The following is a 12,167-nucleotide window of genomic DNA, read 5'->3' on the forward strand; positions in this document are numbered from 1 at the left end:
TTCATCTATCCTGTTGTCTTATTTCCGTGTCTCTCTATGAAAAATCATCTATCTGTATTAGAATTTAGATTTAGGGAGTCGTGATGAAACTATAAAACGGTTCTCGACGCATATTAATTTTTCCTTTGCAGTAAAATATTCAAGAACTCGATTTGCACTTTCACAACCATAAACTGCCGTTCTACTGTGCATTATAACAAACAATCAATTTTTAATTGTGATTTGTGTAAATACATTAAAAGTTTATGTGTTTTCTAGCAAAATGGCTTTATGTCATGTTCTTGAAATATTTCAATTGTGTGGCGGTTTTTGCACACTACAACAGCTTTTATGTTTTGTTTGTTAATTTAAAATGAATGTTAATTTTGTGCATTAAGCATCTAATAATTTGTTTTTCTCCAGCCCATGTATGAATTATGCCCTACAAATGATGGCATAACATGAAAAATTGAATATGCAAACATTTTTAGAGATGACATTCAGAGAACACATCTGAAGTCACAGTACAAATATGTTTTTTTCCTCTCTAGTTTTGCTGTCTGTTCATTATTTATGACTGTGCCTTGTAGCTACTGTAGCAGTGACTAACTGAGAAGTAAACACCATAGCAACCAATGATAAAATGGGTGCACTAAATACTTATCAGAATATACAAATAATAACTCTTTGGCATTTACTTTTCCAGGAAGGGTTGTTTATACTATTCTACTGGTATCCGGCTGAAGAGAGCATTTTTTAGATCAGTATCATTTGATTTAAATCAGTTTTTTTGATCAGAGTGTGGGTTTAAGCCTCAATGCTTAACTTCAAACAAACAGTTGTCCGGTTGTGTGTTCAGTGCATCACTAGAGTTTGAGTCAGACTTCAGTGACATGTGAGACTCTTGACAGGACTGGCCATTGAATCTGCAGCATAATCTCATTCTTTCTAAAAGCACATCAGAATCGCAGCAGCAAATATGAGAAGAAGTTTTCTCTTTAAAGAGGACTGGAGGGGAGAGGCTTACAGAGGGACATGAAAGCTGGTTATGCTTCCATTATTCATCTCAGAAACATTTTACGAGTATTCATCTTTTCATTTCACTGGTTGGTGTCTCATTGAATACATTTTCAATGAAGCCCATGATCCCAGCTTTAATTTGATCAGTAAAAGGCTATTATTTGAATGAATTCAGCTTCATCTTATCCTGAGATTAGTTACCTGATTTCCAGCTTTCTCAATATCTAAACAGTATAGCCAGGCGGAGCTGGAGTCTTTACGAGATTATATTTTAGTCTGCAAGAGAGCTATTTCTAGAGTGCTGCTGTCTCAGCATTGTTAAAAAGCAGCAGTATCTGGGTATGAAAAGTTTAATGAGAAAAGTTTTATGAGGATTTAAGTCTCTCAGCCTTTTCACCCAAGACTTTTTCATCACTAGACAAATTAAAGCACATCTGTGTTTGTTTTGTACCTTCGTTATTATGCAGAAAATAAATATTTGAATCCTCAGTAATGTATAAGGCTGGGTGGTATGATATTTATTCCACTCCGATACTGTTTCCATCAATACTATACTGCTATAGTGGTATATATCAGGAATGATTTATGTTATTATGACATTATTATGACAAGGAATAAACATGGATTAATACAAAAATACAGAAGTGGATGTGTTTCAAACAAGTAGTTTTTTGTTTGCTAATATTTCCTTTGCTGTTTTAAGTCAGTTGTTATGTATTCAAGTGTTACATAAGTCAGATATCATTATACTTCTCCCTCTCTCAACAGTGCATTTAATGTGTGCATGCATGTATTGATTATCTTATGTTTCTACAGCTGTTCCAGTAATGCTCATGTCATCTGTCTGTGCCTGTATTTAATGAATGTCAAGCATGAGAGAAATACATGTACATCAGAATCATCATGCAGCTTTTACTAGGGATGCACAATATATCGACAGCAAATTGGCCCAATATCTGAAAATATAAAATATTTTTTATTATGTAAGCAGCAGATATTGGATATAATGTACAGCCAAAACATAAACATCAGCCAGAGAGTAAATATTGGTGCATCCCTAGATTTTACAAGTATCTAATCAGCAGTGCTTTACACTTGTTAACAGTTTGTTGCATGAGTTTCGTTGTTGTCTTCACATGGCCGAAAGCATTCCAGATGCATGTCATAACCACAAAACATACCAGTTCCTTTGTCTGTTTTCTTTCTGAGTGAGTACATGATTGATTTGCATGAGCAAGACAAAGAAGTGTGTGTTCATTTTTGAGTGACAGGTTTTGTTAGGATTTGTTTGTTGTTCTGTAAGTGTATGTTGAATGTCAGTGTTATTTAGATCCAGAGACTTTGAAAGAGCTGCCAAGACAACAGCGGTATGAAGTGGAAACTTTCATCCAACATGCAGAATGAGTCTGTGTTATGAATTTATACTCATGCAGACTGTGTGGGTGAGGGTGCATGCGTTTAAGCACGTGGGAACTGTGGCATCAGCCATGTGGACCCAACCAATTGCTGCACGCTTAAACAAATCTCTTAAGTGAGATCTTAGCCCAGCGTTAATAACTGATACAGACTTATTTCTGGCTTTAGTATAATTGTATGTTATAAGGAAGGCAGTTCTGTGAATGGGAGGCTTCACTGGCCTCAGACCTTTGTGATGTTGGCCATGAATCTTTAAAATCAGTCACACAATCTCAGTCTAACACCTTTTCTTGGCACAGTTAGCCCCACGTGAAGATGTTCCTGTCTTCTTGGACTTGTTTGCATGTCTCTAAGATGGACTGAAGGGTTTTAAAGGATGTTGCATAAAAGTGGCCACATGTGCATTAATAATGTATAATCTGAAGCTTAATGGCTAGCACAGTTCACATGCCTGAGGTGTGTGTGCACTTGTTGTGTCCCTGTGCTATATTATTGCTTATGGATTTTGATTTGTTGTCCAACAAGCTAGTTTATTAGTGCAGTTGACTTATGCATGTGGAATTGGCCTATTTCTTTTATTTGTATTTGTCTGTTTATACTATATAATATTGTACTGTATGTATTTATTTTTTATATTTTCAATTTAAAAAACAATTTTTTTTAATATTGTCGTTAATAAAGCAATGTTGCATTGCATAGCAAGTTGCATCACATCTCAAACTGTTTTTTGATAGTTTAAGTTGCAGTTTAAGATACTGCCCAGCCCAATATACAGAATTTTCACCCAAAAAAGAAAATCTGCCATTGTCTCGCCCTTATGTCATATATGTATCTCTTTCTTCTGCAGAACACAAATATTTTGAAAAACGCTGATATCCATACAACATTGGACCCCACTGAAGGCCTGTTCATACCAATAGGAACAAAATATTCAGTCAGAATTTCATGTGCAATTTGCCTATTGAGACTAATGCATAAAAAAGCAGACGAGCTGAATGAAAATGCAAATTCACAATTTTTGTATCTTTTTGTTTCACTTAAAGGTTGAGTAAATTATGTTTGAATTTTCATTTTTGGGTGATATATTATTTTAAGAATAAGTCAACTTGTCATTAAAGGAACCCAATGACTAGTTGATTTACAAAAAGATTGACGACCCGGTGTCAACTGTAATTCTTCAGAACACTTTGAATCACCTGAGATAAATTTTAACACCAAGTGTAAACAGGACTAGATTAGCTCCTCTAATGATGTCAAATCACAGGGCGTGACCAGTTATAAAATCGAATGAGCGGAAGTAATCAAAATGTATGAAAATCCGTTACATCATTGCAAGAGCTTTACTCTCTGGGTTCTGGATAATGGTGAGATTTCATTAAGTGCCGTTATCATCCTCTTCATCGCTTCCTCAACTCTGAATATCTCGCGGTCTCTTGCTGTGAAGAGATGCGCGGTGATTCTTCAATGCAGCACTTGTGCGTATCGCATCACCCACCGCCTGCAGTCAGCCCACGCACTGATGCAGGAACACAGCCGGCCTGAGGAGAGAGAGGGAGCCGTGAGCTAAAAATAGATGAAACACTTGCCTTAACAGGAGAAGTTCCGCTAGAGAGAGAATGAGAGAGCAAGAGTAATGTGAATGCGGCCCGTGCTGTGGATTTAGAGTCCCAGAATGCCTCCTTGGTGATGTCAGTGCTTCCAAAAACAGCTTCCCCCGTCTGCCTCTTCAGTGCTGCACGAGTGTGTGGAATACTAAACAGCTTCCTCTTCCCCATGCCCAAATATGGGTATCACTCGTCATGGATGTGTGATACCAGTAGGTCGTCGTCTTCTCACGTTTGTAGTTTTAGCTTTGGGAGTTTTCCGTCAAATTACAACCATTTATGCTTATAATTAGTCTAAATCCTGGATATTCTCACTCGAGCACAAATATTTGCAGAAAGGCAACTGTGTTCTCTGACTAAACACGATTAATTGCATCTGCAAGCATCTTGCTCTCGCTGTAGTCACAAAATAACTCTGGGGTGTTTGAATAATTAATGCTGGCAAATCTTGGTGCAAACTGAAATGCTCCAGCAACACATCCGGTCTCATTTTTGATAAGCTATTCAAATAAATCCCTCAAAATATGCCTCAGATCAGATTTCCAGTACAAACATTTAGAATTTATAGGCTTAGCTTCTTTGCTACTGTGTGGCACGTCACAATGCATGTGATTTTTTATGTTTGGAGAATAGCCCAAAGGCTAAACCCCTCATTAAATGAATTTACAGTGAAGATAAATGGGACATTGTCTGCAAAACCATTAGCCTTTTCAGACCATGCTGAAACAATAAAAACAGGATGCATTAAATCGATCAAAAATGACAGTAAAGACATTGTAACAACAATTCAAAATCATTAGTTGGGGTTGATGTGTTTTTACATAAAAAGTAATAGAATAGCTTAAAATTAAATACAAATAAAACCAAATAAACATTCAATAAGACATTTCTAAACAGTAGAAGCCCGTTCTTAAGCCTTCAATTCCAGCTCACCACAGGAAGCGTAGAAATAGCACTTTATTATGTGATTGACTCCATCCTGATGTTGGGAGCGCAGCAGCAGGTTGGCACAGACAAAGTTTCATTTTCACTCCAAGTAGGTGGGATTAGTAGTGTCATAACATGGTTTGTGTGTTTCTTCACCACACTGAAAGCCATTGTCTCACCCTCTGGGTATCTCTTGCTCCACACACAAACAAAGCACACATACAAAAACAGCAAATGGCTCAAACACCTCTGAGGAATGAATCACAGAGCTGATAATTGCTGCTACAAATGCCTTCGCAAACAGAAGAGTCACTTGGAAATGGATGCACCGCTGTGACTTACATCAGATCAGCTTTTGGAGGACATTCTTGTAAAAGAATTTCATACTCTCACAGAAAGGCAAATTAATGAGTCATGCTTTGGAGAAGGCATTGCTCATGAATATTAATGCATTTATGTGTTTTGGTACATCCATTTGTGTAAGGCTTCCCAAACCTAGACAGTGTTTAAGGCATCATTGGTACAATGACAACAGGTAACAAGAGGTCTCAAGAGGCTTCAAGAGGTCTAAAATACATATTTTTTGGCCAGAATCAAAGGCAGCACTGCATGTATACTTTGCAGAGGAGACAGTTCCAGAATGCATTGTGTTTATGCTCATTAGAATATCATGAGGTTATCTTTGCAACATGCTAATGCCAATATCAACTGGAATTAGTTATCCCCTGTGCACACAGATGTTGCCTGCATAAAATGCTATAAATTATTTACTTATGAGGTTCTATTTTTCTTGCTCACTTGGTTTTGTAACAGAGATAAATTCTTCATAATTAATATTCATGAGCAATGACTTCACATTAGTAGGATTCATTATTTTTCCACCTGTAGGTCCCAGTAAAGTTCAATAGTCATGGACAATGATGACAGTGTTACTTCTATATTTGATCGTCAAATTAATTTGGCTGCCCAGCACGTCCAACCCACAACCCCCTTCCTGAATCGGTTCTGCTGCAGTAATCAATCTCCATTATGACCTCATCAGCTGCTCTCTAATAGCTATATATACAGTTCTCTAACACAAAAGAATTATTTAGCCCTTGGGGCTTCGAGCTCAATGAGGCATCACAGCATTCCGTCTTGGGCCACTGAGTTTTACAGTTTCAGATACGACTGGATGATTATATTGAGGCATATTGATCATTTTGACTATTTTGTTTGTCCTACCTATGGATATACAGCCATCTGTGAGCTTGGTGGAAAGAAAGAGATACGAACTGTAGGCTTATGTCATTTTTAATGATAAAAGTTCTGCAGCAAAGCGCATCGGAGAATTCATTGGAGAAGACTTGTGCTTAAGTTTATCACATCCATCTGTGTGCTGTATAATTCCCTTAGTATTGATGTTTATTACTTCTACCAAGGTCACAGAAAGAGGGAAATGATTTGAGAAGAACAAGAGATGGAGGGAGAGTTGAGCTAGTTTAATAAGAGACAGGACAACAGAAAATTGAAAAATCTTTCCTTCCAGAAATTAGGTTTTCTAGTGCTCTCTCTTTTGCTCTATCGCTTTGATGAGAGCGCATTATGGAGCTCATCTTACCCTGGAAAGGTTAGGTTGACCCAGTGAGACTCTAGTGTAATGCTGCACCAAACATGCCTGTTGATGGTCCTTTGTAAAGTTTAATTGTGTATGTGTCTGAACTTAATGAAGTTTTTGTATTCTGTTAGATACTTTTTACAATCCAGTCAAGTTGAGAATTCATTCACATGACTTTTCATTACTTTGTTTCCTAGTTTTACTTCAATTGTGACTGCATTGTTCTAATTAGATCCCTTGTTTTAGTCAAATTGTGGCCACGTTGTACCAATTCGGTCCCTCGTTTTAGTTAAATAATGGGCATATTGTACTAATTTGTTCCCTCATATTAGTTAAATCCTGGCCATGTTGTATTATTTCCTCGTTTCAGTTCATTTCTTGCTTCATTTTAGTTAAATTGTGGCTGCTTTTCCTCATTTCAATTTAGTTAAATCATGGTCAATGAGGGAACTAATTAATACAACGTAGGAACAAATTCTTTGCATCCTGAATATCCTATTTTTCCTCCCTTATATGTCACGTGCAAGGCATCATTTTATGAAAATATAATAGGTTCATGGAAGCCGTTTCATGTTGACTTTACCTGTGCACTGCAAATCAAAAATCATTCTCATTTTAAGCTCTTTATCTTTTTTTATTTATTCCTTACTAAGTCCTAAGTGCTTTATTTAAATAATTTATTGATAATTAATGTTTTCGTCAAACAAGCCAAGATTTTTTTAAGGCATAGGGTGCTGACTAGATGCCCCAGAGTTTCTTCAGACTGTACCCTAATTGATTCGGCCCTTTAAGAGTGGACAACAATATGTTTAAGTCTTTCAAAGCTGCAGATGTTGTGATCCGTGCTGATTACTGCTAAGCGGCTTAGAGTCCTGCCGAGCATGGCTGAATTGCAGCAGAGAGATGGGGGGGTGGGAAGGATGAGGACGGGAAGTGCTGTCAAACCATTGTGCTGACTTAAACAGGAAATGAGAGTGTGTCGACCTACAGACGAGATCTGGACGGGGGACAGCAGAGTGAGGCCAGGGCATGGACAGCAGCAGAAGGGGTCTCTGTGTTACATACACACTTTTATGTAAACCTGATGGATACCGATAGGAAAGTAATATATCCGATGATGTTTCTCACATGTGCATAGATTTTCTTAAGAGCTGTCAACGAAACTGAGCTCAGATGTGACTGCAGACTTGGCAGTTAGAGATGAACTCAATATGAACATTTCTCAAAGGCCGAATGATCTATCCACATTTATTTTAGGCTATATGCTATTAAGGTTAGGATTGCAAAGTGGCATAAACTTTCTTGTAAATTTTCCAGAAATTTTGGAAAGTTTCCAGAAATTAACAGATAGACCTATTTTCAAACCCTTTTGCAACCGTACTTAAGTCCCCCGTTTAGACCAAGGACAAGAACTACAATGATAACCCGTCAATCAGAATCCAAATGCTTTAAAGGCCTCAAGCATTTAAAGTGACAGATGACATAACTGCACTGTGCACTTACAATAAACAGAACATCTTTGTGCATTGATGTGAACGCCATAGTTATCATTAAAAGTAACCGTTTTTGATGTGACCAGGCCTTTACTGTAGACAATTAGCTTGTTTATTTCTTGTAAGGAATTTTAGGGGAAGCATCTGAGATAATTAAATGAAAAATAACTTATAGAAACCAATAAAAGTTACTTTGATTCAGCTTAACGTCTGAAAATGTGAGATTTAACTACAACGGTCTGTATTTTTTTCCTCCCGTTTTTTTACATTGTTAATCACAACATCCCTTGCACAACTGATAGTATGTGCATTACTATCATATCTAATAAAGTTCTTCCTGAATAATGATTTCCTATTGGACAACAGTGGGTATTCTTGTTTGGTATCTCAGAAATGTCATGTTCATGCCTGTTCCTTCTTACCTGCTAATCTCTTTTGTTCTTGCTGTTACGAAAATGACTGAATTTGGGTACAGCAAGATCAGCATATGTGTAATGTGTGTGAGCATATCCACCCTTATTAATCTCTGTTTCGATGGATGCTACTGGCTGGATGGCATCTGGCGACCTTGAACTGAAACGACTGTATAAAACGGACTGTCCCACTATTTCTCAGAAGGCAGGGCTTAAGAGGAAGGCTTGATTAGATATGTACTGCAGGCTGGTGCAGTTGTCCTGAGTCAGGCATGACGGATTCAAAGACAGGCAGGGTCACGCTTTATGAAAGCACTGTGTGGCTCCGTAGCTCAGATTTATGAGGGACGTGCATGGATTTCAAATATGAATGAGTATATATTGAAGGTTTTTTATATCTAGTGATATAGAAAATAACAGGCTCCACAATTTGAGGTATCATTCACATTGTCTCGACTTAATCACCCTATACGTGAAGTATGCCTTGCGTTTATTACCAGTTCAGGGGGTAGAGAGACGTCATGCCCACTGGATGTCATGCGAGTTCATGTACATCTGTCATTGTTCTTTTACAGCAGAAAAGTTGTGCAAGTGCCTTGTCTTTTCAACGTGTCTGCAGCTGATGCTGCCCTCTGTGTTACATAATGTGTGTGCGTTTTTTGTTATTTTATTTCATTATTTTATTAAGCCAGTTTAAACCTGGTTAATGCAGAGTTAGACAAGAGTTTGATGGATGGATGGAAGGAAGATGTCTCAGCACTCTATAATCATTTCTGTCCCTGTGGAGGTGTGCATTGACTTACTAATGAAATGAATGGAAATGTTGTTTTAAGGGCAGCTTTGATAACTTAATATGACTTTACAATGTACTCTACAAGCACGTACAAACACATACTCTGATCCCTTGCACTTGAAAACCTACAGATAAGTAATATTTCAGAAGCAAGATGTTTGTACTTGAACCCACTGTGGCTGATAAGATGAAATTGAAGAAAACAACTTTTTTTAACATAAAAGGATTAAAAGAACTGCCTTTTAAGAGTCATTAACATGTAATTTCAACTACAGTTATAACGCATGCTTGTTTTTGCATGGAGTCAGCAAAGATTGCAAGCTCACAACTCAAAATATGATCAACTCAAACTCAAAAGTTATAAAATGATATTCAGATGGATCAGCTGCATTCATAGCCATTGTAAAATTGCAATGTACTATTTAATCAAATAGTAGGCCTAATATTAAAAAGTAATAGTAATAATATATATAAAACAGCCTAACAATACTTTAAATTATAAAAATGAAATATTTAAATTCTTATTTATTTACTGTATTAGTTTTGTGTATATTATTCATATGAATTATACAAATTATTTATTTATTAAATGTCTGTCTATAAATAAATCACTGCGCTGTATGGTTTATACTTTCACTGTGGCATTATGGATTCAGCAGCAAATAGCGATGTAGGAAACATTGCTTTGATATTGTGTTTATGAGACTACTGCAGCTTTCTGCCCTGTGTTATTTATGCATTTAGTGTTTGAGGTTTGACTCATTCACCCTGGGTAGCTTCTCTCTCTTTCTCTCTTTCACACTGTCTTTAGGTCTTCTGTACTTTTGTTCCTGCTCAAACAAGGTCTTTTGTTCCTTTTTTTCACAATGCATTGCCTAATCAGAAGAGGCAGCATGTAGGTACCCCGACACAACACACACGCCTAAAATGGCTGCATGATTCACTCTTTGTCTTTTTTCTCTCTTGTACCACAGAATGATGTTGATATGAGAAAATTGTGTGCTAACAACATTTTCTTTTTGACATCTTTTCTGATTTTTTTTCTCATGTTGATTGAACATGCACTTGCAATATGCTTTCACTGTTTCCCATGAATATTTTTATTTTTATTTTGTTTGGTATGCATCTTCATGGAAGAATATTTCAGTAATATTTTTTATCATTTATTTTTATTTTTTAATCAACAATATGGTTTGATGTTTTGTGGTGGTGCTTTTATTTAATTTATTGTGTTCATCAGATACTTTCTTGCACCTTTAGCTTGACTGTCGGCCCATCTTGTTCCTCATTTATTTTCATTTTTCTCTCTACCTCCTTTTTTCTCTTCCCTGCACCCTTGTCAGACTGCATGGTGTCCTGATATCAGGTGCAAAAGCATTACAGTGACAATTTAATCTATTTCCTCTTTCTATCTCTCTTTCAAGGGGATGTGCTTTTTCAGATGGCGGAGGTTCACAGACAGATCCAGATGCAGCTAGAGGACATGGTGAGTATCATTAACTTGATGAAGATCGTATTGCCTCATAGGCTCACATTTTCTCATTACATTTTCTCACAACATGACTGAATCAATCAGGCTGTATCTAAGAGGCTCCATTAGCCTCCAGGGTAAGGAAATGGAAGGGAGCAGCGTCTCAAAATGTCACATCGACTCAGATGCTTCTGTATATACATGAAGGACAATAGACAATGGTCACATGCATAAACACAGCACCTCAGACAGAGCACAGACCTTCCTGTGCTGCGTGACACAGCTGCAGATGTTAAACAAACCGTATCTGAGGCCTTCTGATAATGATAACAGCGCACAAACTGGAGCAAACGTCTGTTAGCGAGCACATTATGGATTAGCTGTTTTAATCAAATGCAGAATTCTTTTGTCATATGAGAGGAAAATTGCTTTGTGTATATAATATAAACTATATTTGTCTTCTGTAATTTCCAGCTGAAATCATTCCACAATGAACTGCTCACAGAACTGGAGAAAAAAGTGGAATTGGATGTTCGCTACTTAAATGTAAGTATATAAACATACACAATCACAAACATTTAGGTTGCGATCATATTCACAATATTCTGCCAAAATTTAGTGGATGAAAACATTATCCATCATCTAACTCAGTTAACTAAGCACTGTTTCTGTCCTGTTTCTTTATTTAATTGTTTTAAAACACATACAGTCACTTCCAATAACAACTAGATTGATTCCTAATTTTACTTAAATGGCCTTATCCGCCTCCAAATAACATGTCTTTTAAAAGCAATAATTGAGTTTACTGCATATAATTAAAGCTAGAGTATTAGCGGCATTACACCAACGTCTTCTAAAAGGCACTTCTCGCCTGTTTGAGGGGAAAGTGGTTTTTTTCCCTTTTTACTTGAAAGAAATCTTTTTACATGCATGAAAGATCAGCTGTGCATCTGAAATGAGACTTTCAGCTTCACAGATTAAGACGTCTTCTTAATGGGGTCTCTAACAGGCTTGTTTGTAAATGCATTAGATTGACCCTCAGCTTCTTGGCAAGAAATCAAATCCACATTTATTCGGTCACTCATTTGCAGCATTGACAGAAATAATGAACTATGCTCCCATGCTTTCTGTGCCACACATAGTATGGATGGCAAATCAGGCTCAGTCAAATGTAGCAGAAGGCTTTGGCAGTGAAGGCTAGTGAAAACAAAGACACATGGTCTGAAACACAATGAATCTGTGAAGCAGGGGGTTCTGGGAAGGACAATGAAAGACCTGATTGGACTGACTCAGCCAAGTTCCCATTAGTAAAGAACATGTAATGACCTTTTAAATTCTGTGTTTAGGTCAGTTAAGGATTGTTAAGAAACTTACTCACAATAGGGACACTTTTAATATTTATTCTAAGCTTTAAAGCTCAGGATATGCTGAGAATGAAGAAATCAAGCATACTA

The 12,167-nt window shown here is 37.0% G+C and overlaps 1 protein-coding gene across 7 annotated transcripts in view; it reads left to right on the plus strand.

Moving 5' to 3' along the window:
• baiap2b (BAR/IMD domain containing adaptor protein 2b) overlaps positions 1 to 12,167 on the plus strand; it is a 52,335-nt gene that overhangs the window by 20,240 nt on the left and 19,928 nt on the right. For all 7 annotated transcript variants that reach the window (XM_079388889.1, XM_079388893.1, XM_079388892.1 and 4 more), the window contains 2 exons: positions 10,667 to 10,728; positions 11,188 to 11,259. In XM_079388889.1, the coding sequence (XP_079245015.1) occupies positions 10,667 to 10,728; positions 11,188 to 11,259 (134 nt within the window). The remainder of the gene's footprint in view (positions 1 to 10,666; positions 10,729 to 11,187; positions 11,260 to 12,167) is intronic.

The sequence above is a fragment of the Barbus barbus genome (assembly GCF_936440315.1).
Source record: "Barbus barbus genome assembly, chromosome: 32".
NCBI lineage: Eukaryota > Metazoa > Chordata > Actinopteri > Cypriniformes > Cyprinidae > Barbus > Barbus barbus.